At 42.6% G+C, this 26,188-nt stretch overlaps 2 protein-coding genes across 12 annotated transcripts in view; one reads left to right on the forward strand and one right to left on the reverse strand.

The window, feature by feature from the left end:
* Positions 1–26,188, forward strand: part of MGST2 (microsomal glutathione S-transferase 2) — a 58,229-nt gene that overhangs the window by 30,746 nt on the left and 1,295 nt on the right. The window contains exons 4-7 of one of the 11 annotated variants that reach the window (XR_013417137.1): positions 5,594–5,675; positions 6,154–6,334; positions 7,785–7,881; positions 12,498–13,112. Coding sequence is in view for 4 of the 11 variants with exons in the window: in XM_078001593.1 (XP_077857719.1) it covers positions 5,594–5,675; positions 6,154–6,286 (215 nt within the window). In the remaining 7 variants the exon portion in view is untranslated. 11 annotated transcript variants of the gene reach the window in all.
* The window catches only part of MAML3 (mastermind like transcriptional coactivator 3), a 435,956-nt gene continuing 422,598 nt past the window's right edge, over positions 12,831–26,188 (reverse strand). The window contains exons 4-5 of the mRNA XM_001088303.5: positions 21,984–22,068; positions 12,831–16,390 (exon numbers count right to left, since the gene is read on the reverse strand). Of these exons, the coding sequence (XP_001088303.2) occupies positions 15,390–16,390; positions 21,984–22,068 (1,086 nt within the window). The 3' untranslated portion in view covers positions 12,831–15,389. The remainder of the gene's footprint in view (positions 16,391–21,983; positions 22,069–26,188) is intronic.

Here is a 26,188-nt window from a genome sequence, read left to right on the forward strand (position 1 = left end):
GGTGAAGGAGGTAGAAGGGGAGACAGAATTGGCAGGCGCAGTAGGTATAAATTTATAGACCTATTTCTGACGTTTTTGCTTTTTTCTCTAAAAATGTTTCTATATAGTACCAATCCTTCTTCCACTGTTGCCTTTAGTTTCAGTGCTTGTATCATAGAAGGGTCCATGTCATAAAAGAAGTAAAAAAGCAGACTTGAATCATCAGAACCCTTCTGCCAGATTGTCTAATGTCAATTTGTTTTCTGGTACTGCCTCTTCTGTCTTCTTCCTTATCATCTGGCAGTGGTTCAGAGCACTCGTCTCTACCAAGTCATCTTCTGTTAATTCATCTGGCGTGGTGTCTATTAGCTCTTGAATTTCTCCAAGATTCATATCTTGAGACCCTTTATCCCCTCACATTCTTTGCCACAGCCACTATCTCTTTCATGATTTCCTTGACTGGCTCTGTTGTAAATCCTGTGAATGTCATGCACGTCTGTACGCAGTGTTCTTCAGCAGGAATTTATTGTTTCAGGTTTGATGGCTTTCACAACCTTCCTATAACAATGCTAGCATCTTCAATGGTGTAATCCTTCTAGGCATTCATAATGCTTTTTCTATCAGGGTTCTCTTCCATAACATTGACAATCATTCCCATAGAGTACCTTGTATCATGAGCCTTAAAGGTCCTGATAACCCCCTGATTTAGAGGCTGAATTAAAGATGTTGTATTTGGGGGCAAGTAGACTACTTTTATGCCTTCTGCGTTGAACTCACGGGTTTCTGGGTGGTCAGGGACATTGTCCAATATCAAAAGAATGTTAGAAGGTAATTCCATCCTGACTTCAGGGACAAAGCATTCATAGAACCAATCCAGAGAAGAGGTTCTTGTTGTCCAAGCTTTTTTTTTTTTTTGTACAACCAAATGACTGGCAGGTGCTGTTTATCTTTTTCCTTCAAGGCTCAAGGGGTTAGCAACTTTATAGATAAGGACAATCCTGAGTATAAACCTGACTGCATTTACACAAAACAGTAGAGTTAGCCTATCCCTTCCTGTCTTAAATCCTGGAGCTTGCTTCTCTTCTTTACTAATAAATGTCCTTTGTGACTTTTTTTTTTTTTTTAATCCCCAGGATAGGGCACTTTTGTTTGCATTAAAAACCTGTTCAGGCAGATATCCTTTCTCCTCAATGATTTTAATGGTGCCTGGGAACTCATGTATTGCTTCTTGGTTGGTAGAAGCTGCTTCTCCTGTTATCTTGATATTTTGAAAGCTAAACTTCTTTCTAAAATTATCAAACCATCCTTTGCTGGCATTAAATCCTTCAGCTTTAGATCCTTCATCTTCCTTTTGCTTAAAATTGTCATATAAGGATTTTGCTTTTTTACAAATCCTATTAGAGTCTACAAGTATGTGTTTCTTATAGCAATCCTGCCCCCACATAAAAGCTGCATTTCAGTATGAGATAAAAAGATATTTTGGAAAAAGTGCAAGGTTTTTCCCCCTGCTGGTATAGCTGCAAGTGACAGCTTTACAAATCACCTTTTCTTTCTGTTTTCTTTTCTTATCTTTTCCTTTTTCTTTTCTTCATTTTTTTTTTTTCCACTGGTCCTTGCACTGAATTCATTTATCTTGCAGTGGTGGTCAACCATAGCTCACAGCTGCAGACCTCAATCTATGACACATATTAAGTCATTCAATTTTTTCTTGTAATATCATGACTTTTCTCTGCTTTTTGGGAGCACTTTCAGCACCACTAGTAGCAATCTGTATGAGTCTCATGGCATTATTCAAGGTTTATGGTATTGCACTAAACATTGATGAAAATAGGCAAAAACCCTGAGAGATCACTTTTTACTGAGATATGCAATTTGCTGGAGAGAAGAACTGCTCAGGTGGAGATGATTAGCATCACCTTTTAAGCAGATACTTGGCAACACTTGAGCTCACTGCAATAGCAACAGGAGGTGGCTACAAAATATTTATAGTAGCACAGTATTACTATAGTTAATTTTATGCAGTTATGATTTAATACTGCATCTTTACATTTGTTTACATTTCTCTCAACTACAAATGGCACCATGTATTATGGTCTGTGTTTGTATGCTTTGATAAATTTTAACTTTGTACAAAATTCATATATATATCTATATAGGCTTTCTGCTGAATATTTTTAAAAACTTGTGTATATTTTATTATAGTAAATGATAAAATAGACCAGTATCTACATCTGTTTTATGCATTGGTGACCTACCTTTTTCCTAATTTTTCAGTATTTCTGGGCTATGTGGGTCATTTGTGAGTTTTGTCAAATTGTCACAAATCTCCAAAATGTTTTCCAATATATTTATGTGTTTATTTTTGTAAACCCACCTCCTGCACAATCCAATATATTTATTGGAAAATATCCATGTATAAATGGACCTGTGCAGTTCAAACCCATGTTGTTCAAGGGTCATCTATAATTCTAATTAATTGAAGGAAGAGAACACAGAATGAAAAATTCACATTAATAATTACAGCTGGCCAGGCCCAGCAGCTTATGTCTGTAATCCCAGCAATTTGGGAGGCTAAAGTGGAGGGATTGCTTGAGGCCAGAAATTCAAGACCAGCCTGGGCAACAAAGGAGACCCTGTGTCTACAAAATTTTAATTAAAAAACTATCTGGGCACACATGTAGTCCCAGCTACTTGGGAGGCTGAGGTGGGAGGAGCTCTCAAGCCCAAGAGTTTCAGGCTGCAGTGAATCATGATAGCGCCACTGCATTCCAGCATGGGTGACAGAGTGAGACCCTGTCTCAAAAAGAAAATAATAATAATTGTCATTGTGGCTATTATTTATTGAGCCCTTATTATGTACCAGGTACTGGTTTATTTATTTATTTTTTTTGAGACAGAGTCTGGCTCTGTCGCCCAGGCTGGAGTGCAGTGGCGCGATCTCGGCTCATCGCAAGCTCCGCCTCCCGGGTTCACGCCATTCTCCTGCCTCAGCCTCCCAAGTAGCCAGGACTACAGGCACCTGCCACCATGCCCGGGTAACTTTTTGTATTTTTAGTAGAGACGGGGTTTCCCTGTGTTAGCTGGGATGGTCTCAATCTCCTGACCTCATGATCTGTCCGCCTCGGCCTCCCAAAGTGCTGGGATTACAGGCGTGAGCCACCGCTCCAGGCCGCCGGGTAGTGTTTTTAAGTGTTATGCATACATTGTCCCATGCGTCAGATTTACAGGATTTAAAGCCTTCATCTGAGGGAGGGTCTATAATTAATTTCTACCTTACAGATGAGGAAGCTGAGGTACAGAGATGTTAATTAATTTTTCCAACTTGACATTCACCAATGTGGGGAAATTTTTCCTTTCAAGTGCAGAGCCGGGTCTGTAGGCATTTGTGCCGACAACCCATGCACCTTTTCTTAAAGGTCTCCAAGTATGTAGTGCTGCCGTTTGTATGTAGCGACTCTACAAACACCCACTTTCTGTTTGACTGGGATATCCTTGGTGAGCTGAGGGCTTTCTCTAAACTTGGCTTCTGCGTTTAACAGTGAGGCAGACCAGCCCCTGCTACCTTCGTTGGAGAAATTCAATCCCCTTTTTCTGGTAACTTTCACTGTCTCATTTTGGTCTATACTTGATTGCCAAGATTTAAATAAACCAAAATCCAGCTGCTTTCAAAGGCAACCCCATCACTGTCTTCCTTATAGTTTTTACTGTGAACTGAGGAATTTCAGGTACAATGTCCTTTAGAGAAAGACTTCTTCACTTTATTCCAACTCATATTTGTGTCGCTTAAGGGCATGAATGAAACCGCTGTTCCTTGTCATGTAAGAGCACATTAACAACTAATAAGAAAAGCGCCTTTTGGTAATGGGACTCTGTCTCTGCCATTTGACCCTTTGGATTTCTCTGTGATAGGCTGAATGAGGCAGAATGCCTGTCAGAAAGGATTTCTTGAGTATCTTGTCAGAAATTTCTTTTCATTCTTTCTCATCCAAAGTCAGTCACCTACTAACTGTTGCTGAACTGTTCTCATTGGCTTTCTGGGAGTAACTCCCTAGACAGGGAGTCTCAAAACTGAGAACCATGTTCAGAACTCTTCGGCTTCCTCAGACCCTGGGAAGGGTCTACCAGCTCTTCCTTCCCAGATCTTTGCTTGGTCCCCTTGTTCCTGTTCTCTGGCCCCAAACAGATGTCATCCCCTCCAGAGGCCTTCCTTTACCCCATTTTGGCAGCCTCCTCCACTTCCTCTCTCTCCCATGTCTCTTCATTTCTTTCACAGCACTTTCAAGTTTACACTTTTCTTCTCATTTTTGTCTTTGTTGTCTGTCTTTGCTGAGAGAATGTGTGCTCTATGAAGTCAGGGAGCTTGTATCTTTTTCACTGCCAACCTCAATCCTTAAAGTAATACCTGGTTTATGGTAGATATGGGGCTGGGCGTGGTGGCTCACACCTGTAATCCCAGCACTTTGGGAGGCCAAGACAGGAGGATGGCTTGAGCCCAGGAGTTCAAGACCAGCCTGGGCAGCATAGGGAGGCCTTTTCTCTACAAATAAAATTTAAAAATTGGCCAGGCCTGGTGGCATACACCTGTGGTCCCAGCTACTTAGGAGGCTGAGGTGGGAGGATTGCATGAGCCCAGGAGGTCAAGGCTGTACTGTGCCCTGATCATGCCACACATTCCTGCCTGGGTGACAGAGCAAGACCCTATCTCAAGAAAAAAAAAAAGTGCGGCCAAGTAAAATAATAAATTTAATCTAGCATATCACAGTCCCACACACAGACTCCAAATGTTTACAACAGGGCTCTGGCAACTTGCATCTGTGAGGTGCTGAGGAAGGGAATGGAGCCCTAACATAGAGAAGACAATGATATGTTTCACTGGATGTGATGATAGAACATCATAGTACTGTATTTCATGTTTCTTTTTCAGACAAATTTTATATGTAATAAAATGCATAAATCTTCAATGAATTTTAAGAAGTACACACACCTGTGTGGTCCAAATCTCTATAAAGATCTAGAACATGGCAACCACCCAGAAAGTGTCCTCCTGCTTCTCCCAGTCAGTCCCCATTCTCACTCCCAGATGCAAGCACTTCTGATTGTTTCATCGTTTAGTTTTGTCCATTCTAGAACTTCATATAATTGGAATCGTATAGTTTGTAGCCTGTGTAATGCTTCATTCACTCAGCATTGTTGTGTTGCATGGATCTGTTTGTTTTCATTGCTGAGTAGCATTCCATTGAATAGACTCTATAACAGCTTGGTTATCCATTCTCCTGTTGATAGACTTCTGGGCTATTTCCAGTTTTTGGCTATTATGAATAAAGCTGCAATGAACATTCTTACACAAGTCCTTTTGTGAACACATGCTTTCATTTCTCTTGGATAAATACGTAGGGATGATTGCTGAGTCAAATGTTATGTTCGATTTTATAAGAAACTACCAGAACTTTTCCCAAAGTGGCTGTACTATTTTGTATTCCTGCCAGTGATGTATTCTGAATATAAATATTTTGTCCGATATGTGTTTTGTGAATATTTTCTCGGTCTTCATACAACATCTTAAGAGACTGCTGTTGTCTTTTGTGCCTTTTCTTTTTTCCCACCCCCTCTATAGTTTTTGCTACTTGTCTGGGTCTGATGTACATATATGGCCGTCACCTATACTTCTGGGGATATTCAGAAGCTGCTAAAAAACGGTAAGGAGAACCCACTAATTTTGTATTTATGCAAAAAGTAGCAGGATAAGGTCTGGGTCAGTTTCCTTCTCTTGAGAGATATTAACAGCACTGCGAGTTGTGGTGGCAAAAGTAATACATACTGTGCGAGGCCAAGTCTTGCCAGGCCATACACAATTAGGCATGAGATAGGACAATGCAAGTATAAAACTGTGCACTGAATGTGGACTCTAGTTCCTTGCAAAAATTTTGCCTCGTCTCCAGAAATTTACCAAGGAAAAATCCTGCCTAGCCTTGATAATGCTTTGAATGTTCAAAGAAACCAAGTGATCTGTATGGTTAGGCATTCCCTTTAATTTATGTGATGAGCCAAAATTTTCAAATTGCAAAAATATAGATGTTCTGGACAGTGTCAATGATAGGACAGCCTATTTCAGGACTCTCAGCTTCCTTATTACAACCCAGTTTGTCACTTTTCTCTTTCATGTCCACCCTGCAGGATCACTGGTTTCCGACTGAGTCTGGGGATTTTGGCCTTGTTGACCCTCCTAGGTGCCCTGGGAATTGCAAACAGCTTTCTGGATGAATATCTGGACCTCAATATTGCCAAGAAACTGAGGCGGCAATTCTAACTTTTTCTCTTCCCTTTAATGCTTGCAGAAGCTGTTCCCAACATGAAGGTAATTTGGTATCATTTGTTAAATAAAAATAAATAAAGTCTTTATTCTGTTTTTCTTGAAATGGCTTTGTAGAAACACACCCTTTAGAGCATACATTTCCTGTTTAAGAATTGAAATTTGCTTGGGGTAGGTACATCCATATCATCAGTGGAAGTGTGTTGTGCCCTAGTTTTAGAAATGCATGCTGAAGTCATGACCGGTTGTGTGGGGACAGAGCAGCCTGACCCGTGTGCTGCCCTTTCTGAGGACTACTGACGTAACCTGCCACTCTGCTTCTCTCTTGATGGAAAGTTTCAGACAGAAGCTGATAAGGCAGCTGAGCCCTTTCATTGGTTATAGGAAAACAACAGATAGGAAGGCATGTAGGGGACATCAGGCAAACACATAGAGTAGCCAGAGAAGGGAGTCATCAACTGATAGCACAAAACAAAACAGGTTATAAAAGGCTGGGCGCGGTGGCTCACACCTGTAATCCCAACACTTTGAGAGGCCAAGGAGGGCGAATCATGAGGTCAGGAGATTGAGACCATCCTGGCTAACACGGTGAAACCCTGTCTCTACTAAAAATACAAAAAATTAGCTGGGCGTGGTGGCGGGTGCCTGTAGTCGCAGCTACTCGGGAGGCTGAGGCAGGAGAATGGCGTGAACTTGGAAGGCGGAGCTTGCAGTGAACCAAGATCGCCCTACTGCACTCCAGCCTGGGCGACACAGCAAGACTGTGTCTCAAACAAACAAACAAAAAAAACCCAAAGAAAAACAAAAACAGGTTATCAAAATGTACTTTATAAAGTAAAAAGTGTTTCCAAGCCAAAAGAGCTTGCTGCTGGATGACCATACTGCAAAACCAGGTTTTTGAGAAAAGAAAAAAATTTAATTTTAAAAAAGAGATGGTCTTGCTGTCACCCAGGTTGGAGCCTCCAACACATGGGCTCAAGCAGGCCTCCTGCTTCAGCCTCCAGTGCTGGGATTCAGGTGTAAGCCACTCTGCCCAGCCAACAAAAGCTTTATATTGCAAGTCAACTCACAGGGAGATAGGAGTCAAGCTCAAATCTGTCTCCCTCTGCTGGCTTCCAAGCAGTATTTTTATTAGAAAATGTCAGGGGGTAAATTCTGAGATTAGTAGGTGATTGGTTGAAAGAAAGGGGAGGTCTGGAAAGTCTTTGGGCATGTCCAGTTATTTATTTATGCTGCCTCAGGGGTAGCATGTGCAGATTCCAGGGGAGTTAATATGAAATGTCGTGGAAATTCAAGCTGTGACATCAGCAAGCTTGTTCTGTGCAGACTCCAGTTAGCCATCTTGGTTCCAACGGATTTCAGCCATTTTTTTCTTTTTCTTTTAATCTCATAAGCTGAGAGAGTTTCAGTGTTTCCGTAAGTTATTTCTTTTCTTATCTGCCATCCTCCAAACTCAAGAATTTCCTTTAGTCATTGGTTTCTTTAACTCTTTGAGGCACAGTTTCAAGAGGAAGAAGAGAAAATGGATATCATTTCAAGGAATTGCCCAGGGACCAGTGCGAAGAGGATATTCTTTCTCTTGGCGGAGGAAGGTGGGTCATGCTCACGACTGTAGAACCTGGGTTGGGTTCTGCTGTACGCCCTGTGTCATGTGGGGTTTGGAGGGTGTTATGGAAAATACAGCAGAACCCCCAAAGCTGTTCTGACCCTGATGTGCAGTCATTGTCTGGCACAATGCAGATGACTTTTCCTCATTTTCTTCATCTGTAAAATGAGAACGATTCTACCTCACAGCTTTCAAAGAAAAGGTAAAATGAATTGTGAGCATATATAACACATTTTGACATCAGGAAAAGGGCCCTCTGTCAATTTTCCAAAGAAAATTGGACAGCCTTGAGTCTGGTGTGGGCATCTTCAAAAGTTGTTTATTGTACTTTTCTTTTTTTGTGGATGCAATAGAAGTTAAAAAGGCCAGGAATAATATTAACAGAAAAAGAAAGAAAGACACTTAAATACAAGTGTTCCCATAATACATAACCTCCTGCATCCCAAATAGCAGTACAGTATTAAATACCCCAAAGCACACTGAGAATATACTGGTCTGGGAGTGGACATATTTGCATACTCAGGTTCCCCTACTCACTGGCCATTTGAATTTGGACAAGGCACCCCATCAGTAGGAGGTTGTGAAGCAAAGAAGTGAAGACTCCAGAACCAGACCACCCTATCCTGTCCTATCACTTGCTGGCTGTGCTACCCCAGCACTTTGTAGCTCTCTGCCTTGGTTTTCTTTTAGGTAAAATAGGGAAAATACGCTAAAAAGCTATGATTCTATGGCCTTTTTACTTAATATTCTGATAAATTATGGTTGTGACTTGGATTGTGACATTTTAATTGTTTTATACATTGAGACCAATGAAGGATGAGAATGCAAATTTTTGATACTAAGGCATAATTACTTCATAACCATGTCCTTTGCAAGTTGTAAAGAAACTTTCCAAATCTTACAATTGAAGATTTTTAAACAATTTCTGTTTTGCACTTAAATTGGCTCTGGGCAGGGTAAAACACACACACACACACACACACACACACACACACACACAGAATTTGGTTAAACATGTGGAAATAGACAATGGCTGTAGCAGACTATTAAGGCCTTGTCACTTTAAACATTCAAATGATAGATTTTCCTTTGTTCTAATTGCATTGTCACCAGGCAACCTTTTGATTATTTTCATTCCTATTAGATTTGGCTACAGGGAGCAACCATTTCTGGTCACAGAGATGTGGGTTTCTGATCAGTTTGACAATTACATGTACATTTTTTGTATATTACTAAATTGATCAATTTTACTTTTAGAAATCAGATTCGTTGCCTTAAAAAGTCAATGTCAGGAAGTGGGGGATAGAGAAGAACTTTTCTGCATTGCGAGTCTTAAGGGGCATAAAAACCAAATGGCAATGTGAGATCCTTGTTCAAATTCTGGTTGGAAAAAAACAACTATAGGCCGGGCGCGGTGGCTCATGCCTGTAATCCCAGCACTTTGGGAGGCCGAAGCGGGTGGATCACCTGAGGTCAAGAGTTTGAGACCAGCCTGACCAACATGAAGAAACCCTAGCACTACTAAAAATACAAAATTAGCCGAGCGTGGTGGCGCGCACCTGTAATCCCAGCTACTCTGGAGGCTGAGGCAAGAGAATCACTTGAACCCAGGAGGTGGATGTTGTGGTGAGCCGAGATCGCCCACTGCACTCCTCCAGCCTAGGCAACAAGAGCAAAACTGTCTTAAAAAAAAAAAAAAGAAAAAAAGAAAAAGAAAAAAACATCTATGGATGACCTTTGTGAGACAATGGAAACAATTTAAGCATAGAATATGGATAGATGATATTAGGGAATTAATGTTAATTGTTAGGTGTGATAATTATATTGTGGCTAGAGAAGAGAATACATACCCTCATTCTCTGGAGCTGTGTCCCGAGGCATTAAGGGGTAAAGTGGTTGGATGTACTTTGAAATGGTTCTGCAGAATATACACATGAAGCATTTATGGCAAAGTGTTAACAATTACATCTAGTTGATAAGTATATAGGTATTTGTTGTATTATTTTTTCTACTTTCTTGGTTGTTTAAAAATGTTTATAATAAAAAGTTAAAGAATCTGAAGAGAAGTTAAAACCTAAAATCATATTCTTGGTAGCCCTAAAGATTTTCTGTGTTGAGCATTGTTAAGAGATCCAGTGATGGATCCATGGTCATCCATGCTGGCCTAGCAGCTGTCCTAGGTGTGGCAGAGACACCTGGGCCCCACATGTGTGAGAGCTGCAGTAATTACCTCCCCCTGTTGCATGAAATGAGGCATGTGTCTGTGGCAACTACTCCAGAGGACACTAGTGGAGGAATTTAATGTCCTTAGTACTTAAAAGAGAATTGAGGAGAAAACCGAATTCACAAAAAGAGGAAAAAAATCAAAAAGAAAATAAAAATGTAAAGACTAGTGACCCAAAGCAGTAGCTCTGCTCCATTTTCAGGCAATTTTTCCTGTCCCATTTTTCTTTTAGGGGTTGGAGGTGGGTGGGGTATGGCCAAAAAAGTCATTAATAAACAAAATCAGGTCATTTGATGTTCACCCTTTTTCTCCAGACACACTCTTCCTTGAAAAGAATGGTCAGAGGCAGAAACAGCTCATTGAATGCTGTGGAATGTTCCTTAATCACCAATAAAATACATCTTTCCTCACTGGGGGCAGATGTCTAGTGACTTTCTAGAAAAATGTTTATTCTCTCCTCTTTCTTCCCCCATCACCACACTTACTGCACTAGGATTTTATAAAGGTCAGTAAGAAAACATGTAAGAACTCATTTGAAAAGAGAAAGGTATTCCATTCATCCAGTGCCAAACGAGTATAAGTAAAAATATGTGGCTTGAAGTGATTGGAACTAGGAGTAATCAACTCTTCTCAGAGCTTCACGTTTTTACTTCTAGTGTCAGCGTCCCCCTGTGCCCTCCCTCCACCCCAGAATCAGTTCATTTTCTATCCCATGTTTTCTGGGAGAGTTGCAAGCCCATATCAAAAGAACAAAGCCCAGTGCCACACTGTTTCCTACATGGGGTTATTTGCCAACCCGTCTGGAACCATAACCCACTAAGGGGAGTGATGGCCTCTTCTTCCATAATTAAATTGTTTGTTTCTTTTGGTTTGTGTATAGTAAAACTTACCTTTGTTTTGTACCTATTTTTGATGATGACTTTATCCTGTGGCCTACTTTTCCTCTTAACCCAGTTTTGAAACATGTTGTGATACTAAGCTTTTTAAAGTTTGATGAGTCTTAGGTCATTTCCTCGAAGTGGAGAGGTGGATTCACATCTATGTGATTTATTAACAAAGGGCTCTCAAGAGGTGAAAAAGGGAGTGGGGGAAACAGGACAGAGAAGGGGGAAAAACCAAAATAGGGGGCTCCTTTATTTTTCCCTTTTTTTTGGTTTTGTTTTGAGACAGGGTCTCTCTCTGTCACCCCAGCTGGAGTGCAGTGGCATGATCACAGCTCACTGCAGCCTCGACTTCCTGGTTCAGGTGATTCTCCACCTCAGCTTCCTGAGTAGCTGGGACTACAGGAACGCATCACCACGACCGGCTGTTTTGTATTTTTTTTGCCATAGAGATGGGGTTTTGCCATGTTGCCCAGGCTGGTCTCAGACTGTTACAGGACAGAAATATGTTACAGGAAGGGGTCCCAATCCAGAGCCCAAGAGAGGGTTCTTGGATCTCATGCAAGAAAGAATTCAGGGTGAGTGCTCAGTGCAAAGTGAAAGTAAGTTTATTAAGAAAGCAAAGGAATAAAGGAATGACTACTCCATAGACAAAGCAGCCCCGAGGGCTGCTTGTTGCCCATTTTTATGGTTATTTCTTGATGATATGCTAAACAAGGGGTGGATTATTCATGCCTCCCCTTTTTAGACCACATAGGGTAACTTCCTTACCTTGCCATGGCATTTGTAAACTGTCATGGCACTGGTGGGAGTGTAGCAGTGAGGAAGACCAGAGGTCACCCTCGTCTCTATTTTGGTTTTGGTGGGCTTTGGCTGGCTCCTTTACTGCAACCTGTTATATCAGCAAGGTCTTTGTGCCCTGTATTTTGTGCTGAACGCCTATCTCATCCTGTGACTTAGAATGCCTTAACCGTCTGGGAATGCAGCCCAGTAGGTTTCAGTCTCATTTTACCCAGCTCCTATTTAACATGGAGTTGCTCTGGTTCACATGCCTCTGAAAACTCCTGGGCCCAAGTGATCCGCTTGCCTTGCCCTCCCAAAGTGTGCTGGTGGGATTACAGGTGTGAGCCATAGTGCCCGGCCTGCGGGGCACCTTTAAACCAAGTCCCAGCCTTTGCCTGATCTTGCAGTAGAGCTCTGGAGCAAAATTATATCTGACTTTGTTCAGACAAGTTAACTGGGCTTTTATACTCCTGCACCAGTGAGTCACTGGCTAAAGTCAATCCAGAGGGATATAAACTTCTAAGCACTTTCAATTCTGTGGGTGGGTGCAGGTGAAGCCAGGCCATGGCTTTGAGATGCAAAGTGGCCTGGTAGGAGTGGGGTGGTGCAGGCTGTTTACTGACAGTGCTCACTAAAGTAGAACGAGAACCTTTATTACTTCCCCTCAATCTATTCCGATTTTTCTTTTTTTGATAAATATATTTATTTTTCCAGTGGAGCCTCCCTACCTCCAGATGAACCAGTTGGAAATGGAACTGTTGTGGTACTGAATCTACAAATGGATTGCACTATGTTCCATGCAAAGTTGACTTTCCTCCCTTCCCTTTGCCACATCCTTCAGAGTGCGACAGTAAATTTAGAAAGTATCAGTTGAGAAGTTGAATGCAAAGGCTGGGAATGATAGATCTCTCCCATTAAATAAATATTTAAAGAATGATATCAAAATTTTGAGAAAAGAACTGCAGTTAATCAATTAAAACCCAGGAATAATGTCTGCTTAATTAAGTTTGGAGATCCAGTGAGGATCTTAAAAGACTATACTTTGGATTGATTCAGATAATCTTTTATTTTCATTTTTGTTTTCTTTAAAAGTGGTATGTCAACATCACTTCATTTCTACATTTCAGAGTTCTGTACATTTCTTAAAAGGAAATAAGCAATGCTCAATGTACAAAGTAAAAACAGAAAACTAGAAAAATCTGAATAAAATGGAGCAAGTTCCCATAGGTCATACAGTACAAATTAGTCATTAGATGTCATCTGAAGTGCAATACCACTGCTGTGATGATGAGTTAAGGAATGAAATAAAAATACTCTATTTTAAACAAACAGTATATATATATTTATATGTATATTTTTTACAGATAGTAGACCCAGTGATATCTGCAGTATTGTAAAAACTTATGTACAAATAACTTTTTTTAGACATTACATATACATCAGCACCGTAGTAAAAACAAAACCAAAACAAAACCACCGTATTCAAATCTATCTCTCTATTAGTTGGTCCTAGTACTGAGCATTTGGAGGAAGCTTTTAAAAGATAATGGAGCCCCCACCCCTGTCCCACTTCCATTAGCCACCTCCAGTTTCTCATCATTGCTTATTTATTTCCTGTACCTTTCAGGAAAAGGTAATTATGTTTTCTGTGTCTTCTCATTTGTTTGCTTTTTTTTTTTTGGTTTCATCTCTTTCCACTCAGTTTCCCCAGTGGCATGAGTCCCCATGTGGGGAGTTCAGGGTCACTCTGCTGCCACCTCTTCGGAGAGGGCGCCCAGCCCCTGCCTGGACTTCTCACCCACCAGGCACCTCTGGCCTTACATCCTGCCCCTTGCTGAGCAGATCTACAACGCGGGGTACACTGAGAGCAAGTCAAAGGCAATGTTGCTCGCCGCCTCCTCTCCAAACCTCTCTGCTCCCAGCTTTCCATGGCAACTCGCCTTCTCAGGACTGCGTGTGGCCAGTCCAACCCCACAGGCTGCGATTCCTCTGTGGTGAGCTGCCTGGGAGTGCACAGGAGGCAGCCAGTGTCTAGGACGCGGAGGGAGGAGGGGACAGGAGAAAAGTACACACCACTCTCACTTAGGACAACACTGAAGCCAAAGGGCCTCCAAAAGGGGGATTGGGAGGGGAGGCAAGGAGCCTTGTTGATTCCTTCTGACAGATTTCGCTTAGGGCAGATGTGCATCAATGACAAAGAACAACTGTACAGGACTTTGGAAGAGGACTACTTTGCTCATATGAAAGAAACTACATCTCCTTTATATCCAAATTTGTAAGGTGGAGCAATTGCTTTTTTAGCTCCTCCACCTCTCAGGGATTTTATATTTATCTTTCCGATGAGTAGGGATGATGGGAAAGGTGGATTTTAGAGCATCACTCCCGGGATTTCGCCCAAAGGGAGCCTGAACCAGTGACCTCCAGGCCACTCCTTCCCGGGGATATCAGACATATCAGATGTGGCTCACAAAAACCAATGCCCAAACATCAGAGCAGCCCTCTCAGTTCCAGGCAGAGATATTCATTCAACTCTACACATGTTAGAGAAAGAAGACTCCAGTGTTGCCTTTGCATTTCAGGCATTGTCTTAAGTTCTTCCTGCATTTATGTGGACTCTGCCCAAGGCTCCCTAAAGACATAAGCTTCACTTCTTGGACAGTCTGTAAGGAGAAGCGAGGGGAGCTGGTGTGGAGGCAAGGAGGAATAAAGGCAGGGCTGGAGACAAAGGCTCCAGGCTGGCAGACACACAGCGTCCAGTAGGGGTTTCTCTGCCCTGCGCCCGCCAGAAGTAGATGTGACCCACCTGGATGTTTTGTATTGGGCGCCAGTGGGCTCCAGCCCTACCTGGAGGGACTGCCACCAGGGGCACCAGCAGAGGGCAGACGCCCCAGGACTGCCGGATGGACCGTGCTCCAAACTCAGCCTGCTCTCCTTGTGACAGTGGAGCCTCTGCAATTCCTGAGGGTCATCATGGGGCAGGAGACAGACAGGCCTGTAGGATCTATTGTTGTCTCCCTGTGACTATCTCGCTGTTCTTCGTGCCTGCCCTCCAAATTCAGTAGCATGTCTCGAAGCCTTACATCTCTTGGCACCCAGAGTTCAGTGCATTTCCAACCTGTGCACCTGGCCTGTGCAACCACCCAGCCTCTTCTGGGGGACTCTCTCTGGCCGAGGCTCTGTCTCTTTTGTGTCTCCAAAGCTGCTGTCTCCCGACCTGGGGCAGGAGGGTCTGAGGATACCTCTCTTGGGTAACAGTCCCTCTTGGCTGAAGTAGCTCCTGCTGGGCCAGGCGATCACAGGGCACGCTGAGGCTGAGCAGAGGGGCTCTGGCTGGCTTCGTCTTCCCACCTGCTCCTCTGGGTGTCTCCCTCTCTCGCAGCAGGGATCTGCGTGGCGTCTCATCTCGATTGCTGTGTGAAAATCAGGTGAAATGAGGCCCGGCGGGGCTGTGGATTGGCACCTGGATCTTCCACTGTCAGCCAGCTGCAGTTTTGCTCAGTTTACGTGGGTCAAAAAAACAAAAAACAAGGATGGGTCAACATCCTGTTTCTTTTTCACTTTTTAAGCTTTAACCACTCAAGTCATGGCTCTTGGGGCCTCTCTTGACTAGGGGTTACCAAACAATTCATCAAGCTCCTGCATCCACTCGTCCCCTGGCCCACCTTTGATGATGGAGTCCACAAGATCTGCACCATCCGGGAGGCCAGGGAAGGAAGCCCCAGCTCCGTCGCCACTGTAATTGTATGACACGTCCTGAGGGGCATTCCGCTCATAGGCTTGGCTCTGGCTGCTTGGAGCAAAGCCGCCACTGGGTATCTGCTGCTGTGCTGGGGGCTGGCTGAATGCTGGCATGCCCGGGACTCCCTGGCTCAGGCCAGACATGACCATTGGCCTCCCCTGGCTGGTGCCTTGCTGCCCCGGGAGCGATGGCATCATCTGCCGACTCATGGCAGCTGGGTTGAGGGTCCTCACTGTGCCCGTGTTAGCATCCACGACTGACTGGCTCAGTCCCTGTGGGAAGTGCTGCTTGGTCAGTCTCGGCTGCCCAGTTTGAAGAGGGTAGCTGGCGCCATTGTTGAATGGTCCCAAGTCTCCACTAGTCCTCCCAGGCATGCCCTGCAAGCTCCTCTGTTGCCAGCTTTGTGCTCCTTGCTGGACTGTTCCCATAAGGCTCTGCAGCCTTGGAGGGGCTTGGGGCCTAGGCAAGGCCTGGCCTACTGGCCCTTTCATCTGCGGATGTTGCTGGGTAATGGCTGAGTTCACCAGCATGCTCTGACCAAAGCCACTCACCATTCCAACCCCCTGCCCAGAGGCAGGTTGCCTCGGTCCCTGGGCTTGATTATGTGTGATGCTCATGCCACTTTGGTTTGGGTGCTGCAACATTTGGGTCATGCCTGTGCTCATACTGTACATTCCTGGTTGGCTGGTAGGCGTGGTGCTGTAAGGGGCCAGTCCCATCTCTGACTGCGCAGCTGCAGTGGCCATCGTCCCAGGGTTCTGGGAGGGTCCTATTCCCATCATGCCTGCGTTCTGTGCCATCAGCCGTGACGTTCGCATGCTCTGGAGGGCTGCTTGGCTTCTTACGGCTGCTATATCCTGGGGAGAACCTGCAGTGAAAAAGAGGACACGTACCACTCACTCTTTTCCATAAGCAATATACTGCAACAAGATGTTGGAATTTTCTTTGGGAATGACAAAATTCCTTTATATGAAAGGATCTAAAGAAAAACAAAAAACAAAAAACAAAAAAAGAAAAGATCTACTCTGATAATCTCTAATAAAAATGATTATTTTTCTGATTATAACATGCTGATTGTGAAAAATTTAGAAGTATTAAGAAACATAGAGACAAAAATTAAAGTTACCTGAAATCCCACTATTCAGAGATGATCATTCCTATTCTTTTATTTGTATATAAATAGACACCCACAAAAATTGGGATTGTACTGTGCATGTGTTTTTGTAGCTGACTTGTCCACTAAACAGATCCTGATGTTATTCTTGTTTGTACTTCAGAAGCAAATTATTTTGTACTCTTATAGGTATGACATCATCCTCAACCAATAAGATACTATTTTCTTTGGTGGTGAGAGAGAATTCACCTCTGGGGCTAAATTAGAAAGAAATGGCTGATCACTTTGTATCTTCTATTCGTACAGTGGAACATGGTTCAGTAGAGAATACTATCAATAAAGACCATTAGACTAATTTCCCTTAAGACTTGAGTAGGATTTGAGAGGTTAAAGGCCATTGCTTCTGCTAAGCAGCTATTTTGACAGATAGGACATTTTTTGGATCCACTCTGTAGATTTCAACATGCTCCAGATTCTCTGAATCATAACATGTCATTGCAAACTGGCCAGCTTCCTGAGCTAGAAAAAGAAATCATCCTGCTACGTGCGACTTGGCCATAAACTTTATGCATTTCTTTTTTTTTTTTTTAATTTTTTTAAAAATTATACTTTAAGTTCTAGGGTACATGTGCACAACGTGCAGGTTTGTTACATATGTATACTTGTGCCATGTTGGTGTGCTGCACCCAACTTTATGCATTTCTACAGCAAAGTCCATTCCTTCAAATCGGCAACGACTATTTCTCTCAGCAAATTGCTAACACAGTTTTAATAATGCTGTTTAAAAGGTGGCCAGAGTGTCCACACCAAGTCATTCAACCTTAATTAGGCATTTGAGTGAGTCATTCTTTACATGTTACCAGGAAATTTCCAAACAGCCAAGAGAATGGAAATGTCACCGGTAGAACACCAGTCAATGTTGCAAAGGGCTAGGAGGTGCACAAAAATGGATTTTTCTATGTTCCTGCTAATGACTGAGTCTATAAGAAGAAGAAAAATAGTTTTTTTCCTGGACATTTGAAGAAGATGCAGCATGGGAGCCAATCAATATTCTAAGCAAATTTAATCCCACCTGGAACTGTGATGAGAAACCAGATGAGAATAGTCTAACCTTGTTAAACCTGGCACCCTGGCAGATAACTGAAGCATGTTTTTGTCCTCCTGATGTGGCTATTGATTTCTGGGCTGAAAATATGTCTCCATATTTTCTTCCTTTCTTTAAGAAAGAAAATTACGGGAATTTTGATTATGTCTCAAGTTTTTGTGGCTTGAGATCAATATCATACTGCATTGAAAAATGAAATGGTTTCTATCAGGAAACCTGAAAGATCTGGGGGAAATCCCCAGAAATGTTTTCATATTTTGTTTTAAGCTTCATTATATCTAAGTGATTTTTTGAAAAATCAAAAGTTCCTAGTAAAACACTCAAAGGTAGTGCAACTTGTAATCTTGTCATGAAGTTTTGAGACGTTAACGACTAAATTTTTATTGACTCCATGGCCAATAAGATCAACTGTGGTGAAATGGGTTATTGAGTTATGTATAAAAAAAATTTAAGGGAAAAATATTGCTGAGTCGGAGATTGACTGGGTAGACCCAAATTATATAAACAGTCTGATGGGCTGCTAGAAATAGATGAAAGGACATCTATAATTTGGCCATTTTGGGGTATGTTTATAATGGATATGTTAAAGGACTGGATACTGTCTGGAATAATTTTGTGAATGAGAAATAGGTTCCTTTCTTTAGAGGGCAGAAATGTTACAATACCTTTTAATAGGCAGTGATACATTAATCCAAGCCAATCTTTATTTTTATTTAGTGTAAATGACTGCACTATCTTGATGTAATTCTTATTTTTAAAAGGCATTTTAAAATCAGCAATCACATTATTTTTCACTTAAGAGAAATAAAAAGACTCTTATTAATCTAGTTTTATGCCTTCCGTGATTTTAAATATACAAAGGAAAAAAATTCAGATGTGTCCAAGGAATTAGCTTGTCTTTACCTGATTACTACATGTGTTAAACCACAAATTATGTTTTCTTTTTCTTTTTTTGGTCTAAAACATATTATTGTGAGACACTGTAGTCTAATTTTCTTGTCTGCTGGTTAACATCACAATGTCCAAGAAAATCTTGTATATTCAAAGAGAGACGATAGTATCCAACTTTTTGCTTAAAAAGTCTATGTTCTATTTTCACTCACAATAAGCCTGTATTTGTGAAAAAAATAAGCATTTCCCCATAGTCATGTAACATTGCTCAGAGGTCCAGAACCTAATGAGGGAAAGACAATCATTAAGGCCTTTGAAATGTATAATGGTGAGAGTATGGGATAGGTTCTCATGCAAGTTGTACCTAACAAAACTTCTCTCCAAGAATGATATTTCTTATTTTTCAGTTTGCTATTTTCCCAGATGCATAACATCATGCCATCTAGGGTGTCTGTAAACACATGAAAATACTGAAGATAGTAAAATAAATTATATATCTCAAACCAATCAGCTCAAGGACCCTAAAATGTCACACTGGCTTTATTGACAATATTCTCTACTGAACCATGTTCCACGTCACGAATAGAAAATGCAAAGTGATCAGCCATTTCTTTCTAATTTAGCCCCAAAGGTGAATTCTCTCTCACCTCCAAAGAGGATGACACATCGTCTCTATATGAGTGCAAAATAATTTGCTTCTGAAGTATAAACAAGAATAACATCAGGATCTGTTAAGTGGCAAAGTCAGCTACAAAAACACATGTACAGTACAATCCCAGTTTTTGCGGGTGTCTATTTATATAGAAATAAAATAATAGGATTGATCATCTCTGGAGGGTGGGATTTCAGGTGACTTTAATTTTTGTCTCTGTGGGTTTTTTTTTGTTTCTTTTTTCTGAGACAGAGTTTTGCTCCTGTTGCCCAGGCTGGAGTGCAGTGGCACAATCTTGGCTCACCGCACCCTCTGCCTCCTGAGTTCAAGCAATTCTCCTGCCCCAGTCTCTGGAGTAGCTGGGATTACAGGCATGCACCACTACGCCCGGCTAATTTTTTGTGTTTTTAGTAGAGACAGGGTTTCTCCATGTTGGTCAGGCTGGTCTCGAACTCCTGACCTCAGGTGACCCGCCTGCCTCGGCCTCCCAAAGTGCTGGGATTACAGGCATGAGCCACCGTGCCCGCCTGGAATAGAACTTTTTAACTGGACCCAAAACATCCCGAATAGCTCATATAAGTATGTGTCTATGTTCTGCAACACAGGGAAATTATTAAATTGTGGTGGCCCCCTTTACCCACAAATAATACATGAGTTATGAACCTGGAAAACTCAAGAGACGTTATGCTGGGTTTATCAGCTTTTATGTTTTTAATTCGTTCATAATATAATGCAGCAGCTCTCAAGCGTGGTTCCCTAGCTAGCAAAATCAGTGACTCCTGGGAACTTGTAAAAAATGCAGATTTTCAGGCCCTGCTCCAGATATACTGAATCAGAAACACTGTGTGTGTTTTAACAAGCTTTGTTGGTGCTTTCAGCGCAGGCTAAAGGTTGAGAACTATAGATATAAAGGAGGGCTCTGTATGTGCAACAACAACTATATGTAATGATGACTAGTCCCCACTCTTCCCTACCCATGGCAAAATTAGAAACATAATTCTTCAAAAACCCCTGGCACTGATTTAGGGCACAGAACACCTGTGGATAACTCAATTCCTTTTGTCCTTGCCTGTGTCAAGGCCAAATGTGTCAGGGCCAAAGGATCTAACATGATATAAGCATCCCAGAGGTGAAAGGGAGTGGTAGCTTCTCAAGCCCCAGTATTTTTACAGGTGATCTTCAATGTGGTCTGTCAGTAAATATCAATGGCTTTCAGACTGTAAACTATAACTCACAGTTCATGATCCAGGATATATACATGTGGGTTTAAAACAGAAAGAAAAGCTTCTGATATGCTCTGATAATTTCTGTTGTATTTCATTTTAAAAATGTTGGTTGTGACCCACTAAGTTGTTTTCAATAACCTTGTGTTTTGCAATCTGAAGACTTAAAAATGCTACCTTAGATCAGAAATTTTTCACTCAGTCTATTGATAAAGTTCAGGGATACTTGTGAAATTATATAAAAGTTTATATATATTTACATATTATACATTTTTGTGCAAGAGGCTTCATAGCTTTTTGCAGACTCTTAAAGGAATAGGTAACTTTTGAGAAGCTAGGACCCATTGATATGGATCCCACAAAATGGGCAGAGGATGGGATTAGGATTTCTGCTGCTAGGTGAACCCTGTAGCCCCCTGAAAACTCCTGTGGATAAGATTAGGAAGGCTCCTCAGGCTATTTTCTTCACCCCATATAAGACCCCCAAGTGTCTTTTTTTTTTTTGGAGACAGTCTCGCTGTGTTGCCCAGGCTGGAGTGAAGTGGTGCGATCTCGGCTCACTGCAACCTCCACCTCCCGGGTTCAAGCGATTCTTGTGCCTCAGTCTCCTGAGTAACTGGGATTACAGGCATGCACCACCACTCCCGGCTAATTTTTTGCATTTTTAGTAGAGACAGGGTTTTGCTATGTTGGCCAGGCTGGTCTTGAACTCCTGGTCTCAAGTGATCCATCTGCCTCAGCCTCCCAAAGTGCTAGGATTATAGGCATGAGCCACCGTACACAGTCAAGGGATCTCTCTGTTGGAGATGGAAGGGTTTGATATTTGAGTGGGCCTTCCACATTTATAAAGGAGTGCAACACTAACATACAGTGCACCCGTTGCTACTGGGTCATCATTTAGGATTCCCACAAATGGCTACAGGGTCAGTTCAATCAGCCTCAAGGCCCTATTTGTCTTCTACATTCAGCAGAGACTAGTGGTTGTTGCAAGCCAGATTCTTCCATTTCAGCTATAGAGGTAAGGGCTTTGGTCAGGTGACCTGCTGGCATAGCAAAAAAGATGTGGCACAAGATTTTTGCCCCTGTAGTCACTAAGATGACGATCTAAACATAAACAAAGTTGATATGGAGCCAACAGGCACCAGTATATCTTTACTGGTTGTTAATCTATTGCAATACTATGTACCTTTGGTAAAGAACAGCTGTTCTAGTCCCAACTCCCACAGCTACCCTGACCCTTCCCTGTGCTTTCTAGAACCCCTCTGTGACTCAGTGACCAAAAGGTTAATGCCTGGCACAACAGGAGGTCTCTAGGAATCCATTCTGATTGGTTATTACTCTTAACCTACCAGTAGTTAAATAGTTTAAGTATTTCCTGGACACAAATACAGCATGTAAGGCAATGACTCTGGCTACACATTCACTTATGCTTCACCTCTAGAAGGTATAAAATGAGAGAGGTTGCACTGGCCTCACCTTGAAACTGATTGACCTGCTGCACCGGGTATGGATTCCGCTGTGGCTGGAGGTGCTGCCGGGGTAGATGTGATTGCTGCAATTGCTAGAACGACAGAACACAAGAGGGGTGGAGAGGTGAGATAGGGAGCAAGCACACAATTCAATATCCTAGCAGTTCTGAGGAAGGTAGGGTTTTCCCCAAAACTAAACTTTGTGTTGAAGAATCATATGCCTATAGGCAAGAGCACAAAGCCTAAGGATACAATCAGGTAGGTTTTCACAAAATGAACACACTCAGGGCCACCAGACCCTCCATCAAGTAACAGAACGCTGCCAGGAGCCCCTCGTGCCCCTTCCAGTCATCGCCCTCCCTTGACCCATGGGCATCACTGTCCTAACATTTAACAACATACAGCAGTTATGTCTGCTTTTGTACTTTGCAGAAAATTATTCACATGATGCTGCTTTTTTATCTGGCTTCTTGCATCCACCACAGTATTTGTGAGATTCATCCATGTGGATGTGAATTCTTGTTGCTTGTTCATTCTCACTGTTGGATAGTATTCCATTATATGAATATATATATATATATCCATTATATATGAATATAATGGAATACTATGATTTATTTACCCATTCTACTAGTGATGTCACCTTTGGTGTTTCTAGTTTTTGTGTTTCGAATGTGATTGCTATGAACATTCCTGTACATGCCTTTCGTGAACATCTGCACGTATTTCTGATATGTGGACTTGCTGGCTCATGAAGAATGCGTGCTGAGGGAAGGGGTTTTGACGTGGACTGCTCAACATCAGCCTGCATGCTTTCCTTAGCGCTGTGGGGACTGAGCTCAAAGGGAGAAGCAACTGCTTTTTAATGACCTAAGTGGATGCTTTGGGCATAGGAAGATGAGATCCTCAGGGGTTATACAAAAAAGGCTAATCTTATTCCCATGAAGCCACACTGCCTGTAAAATACATCTCTACAAGTAAACTATTCAGCATTTACCGCTTTGAGGAAACCACGTGGGATTCCACATATACCAGCAAGCCAGGAGGCCTGCATTTTAGTCTTTCTTCTTCCACTCACGGGGATGCTGCACTGCTAGTGTTGCTACCAATATACTGGGAAGGCTATTATCATTATCACATTGTATGTGCAAAGGGAAAGAAAATAAGAGTGATGTAGAAAGAGCAGAGAAAGAGGTTTTAGTTCTAGGTCTGCCGTCAAGTAGCTTGCATGACCTTCGGGATGTTGTTTAACCTGCTCCCTGCAGCTGCTGAATATTCATTAAGTACCTTTCATCTGCAAGGGCTATAAAGAATATACAACAAGGTCCCTGTTCTTTAGTGTTCATTATAAAAATAACACACACTGACCACCTCTTAACGCATGTGTTTATTTCAGTTTTTTCTCTTGTGTTTGTTCCTGGGCTGCTCTATAATTTTCTTTTCTTTTCTTTTTCTCTTCTCTACAAGGCCAGCCAGTATTCTGGCAACCAAAGAAAAAAAACAGCCTCTGACTTGTTGACCCCATCCCGTGGTCCCTACCATAATGTTCTACAGAAAACTGTTGAAATTAATTGATTGTGTAGACCAATAATGTGTAGACAAGAAACCACGCAAATCTTTTAGGCAGCAACAGAAGGGCATTACTGAGTGTAAGCTGAGCATTTAACAGCTTCTCCTCAGTCAAACTTCCCATATTATATAAGAATTTAATTGTCCTACTTGCGACTAGGAATGAGCCCCTGGCAGCCTGTGGGGGACTAAGGGTGTATCCTGGAGTCAGGAATCAGGAGTCCTCAGTTCCATCCTGGCTCTGTCTGTCTCTAGCTCTGTGATCTCATATAAATCACATAAGCTCAGTTTCCTCACATAACCTCAGTTCCTCATTTGTAAAATGATGGGACTTCATGATCTAGAATGTTTCTAAGTTTTGTCTAACCTTTGTGAATGGATGAGAGGTGATGTGCTTTGCACTTTTTGAGAATATGGCATTAAATGTGAATTCATGCCTACTTTCAACCTGCTCTGCTCTGATTGCCAAGTCTACTGAGAATCATTTTAAAGTTTCCCAAAATATGTAAGATCCCAAATCCTTCTGTTTTCCCTCACATGTCCTTTCAGGAAACCCAAAATCTGTTTCCAAAATCCAAAGTGTGAGGACACTTTCAATGCTGCAGCAACTAAGATTGGTGTTGATCTGGCAATATTCACTCTCAAAACGAAAAACTGAGAGCTGGCCGGGTGCTGTGGCTCACACCTGTAAGCCCAGCACTTTGGGAGGCCGAGGCAGGCAGATTACTTGAGCCCAGGAGTTCGAGACCAGCCTGGCCAACATGGTGAAACCCCATCTCTACTAAAAATACAAAAGTTAGCCAGGTGTGATGGTGTTTGCCTGTGGTCCCAGCTACTCTGGAGGCTGAGGTGGGAAGATTGCTTGAGCTCATGAGGCAGAGGTTGCAGTGAGCCGAGATCACGCCACTGCACTCCAGCCTGGGTGACAAAGCAAGACTCTGTCTCAAAAAAAAAGAAAAAAAAAAAAAAAAAAGTTGAGCACTTACTCCTTGTAGACCTGCACTTGGACAATCTGCACTAAATCTGCATCCTCCTCAGGTGCAGACAAGATGCTCCACTGACCTGGCTGGGCCATGTGCTACAGCTCTCACATGACATTCCCTGACACCAGGGCCATGTGACAGGCCCCCACATACATGTGTGCAGCACACACAGCTTCCAAAACATTTTACACACATGATCTTATGTGATCCTTAGAGCAGATACATGAGGAAGGCTGGGAAATTATTAAAACCTAATCTGGCAGATGAAGAGGGAAGTTCAGTGTTTTTTCCAAAATCACATCACATGCAAAACAATGGGCAAATCCTGGCGCTGAGGAAAGTGACCCTCCCCTCATCCCTCATCATCTTTTAGTACACACAGTTGCTACGGAATGATCCGCAGGTCACAGCCTCCCATTTCCCTTGTCTTTCCCAAGAAGCCCCAGCTCTCTCCGTGCTCTGGATTCTGAGGGGTCTCCCCTGACCTCTCACCTCCTTGTCTGGGGGCATCGTCTTGACGTGTCTCTTCTCACACTCTTCCCACGCCCTGTGCTCCCCAGGGTGGGGCTGGCCTCACCGTGTGGGAACACCCCTGGGCCGCACAGCTGAGCTCTGCCTGCTTGCCCTGGGCCCTCTTTGTGTCTTTGGTCACAGCACACATATCAAAAGCCATCACTCAAAACATCAGGCACACCTGAGATTTCCTGGGATTGGCTGAGGAGAGGATTTACAGAGCCCAGCTGCCCTCGGCAGCTCCATTTATCACTGCCTGAGAGATTAGCATGGCTCCTTGTCGCACACCTTATGTAGGTGAGAGGGATAGAGGTTTGTTTGTACAATAGCTGCCAGGCGGCGGACTGACCTTGGTAAAAAGGGAGATAATTACACAGCTGTTCAGGAACAAAAGCAAAGAAAAAAAAAAAAAGAACGTAAGTGAACTGTGCTCAGCAGTACAATTTTTCTCTTTGGGGTATGCCTGGTGTTACTTTGAACTGCTGTTCTTGGTTAGTAGGGACCTCAATGGGCCTGTGTCCTACACAGGATACACGGTGGTGGATGCTTAGTACATCTGCAAAATTCTGGCAGGGCATGGTGGCTCACGCCTGTAATCCTAGCACTTTGGGAGGCTGAGATGGGAGGATCACTTGAGGCCAGGAGTTCGAGACCAGCCTGGTCAACATAGTGAGAACCCCCGTCTCTATTTCTTTAAGAAAAAATTTACAAAATTCTGACCCTATCAGGAACATTCTAGAAGGATAACTGTGAGGCAGACCTATGTTGAGCCTTCAGCTTTACATGACAACCTTACACCTCCTATAAGAAAGAGCCTGCTGTGCAAGATTCTCTGTGCAGACCCACAGAAGCCACCTGGGGATCTCTTGCGGACAGCCTCAGGCCTTTCCCTAGGATAATGCTAAGTCAGGTATGGGCATCTCTAAAAACAAAACAAATGGAAACCTACAGGATCAGTCTGCAGGGAAGGCTTTCTCTCAAAGCTGAGGAATTGTAGGGCGAGGGTGGACAAAGATGCCTAAGGTAAAGCTGTATTTGTGTTAGGCTTTCCTTTAACTCACAGATTTCCTGAGCTGTTTTAAAAGCTGTGGGGAGTTTTCTTAAGTTTGCACCCTGTCTGTGACCCAGAGTTCAGGTTTCCAGGTAC

Source organism: Macaca mulatta, chromosome 5, assembly GCF_049350105.2.
Source record: "Macaca mulatta isolate MMU2019108-1 chromosome 5, T2T-MMU8v2.0, whole genome shotgun sequence".
Classification (NCBI taxonomy): domain Eukaryota; kingdom Metazoa; phylum Chordata; class Mammalia; order Primates; family Cercopithecidae; genus Macaca; species Macaca mulatta.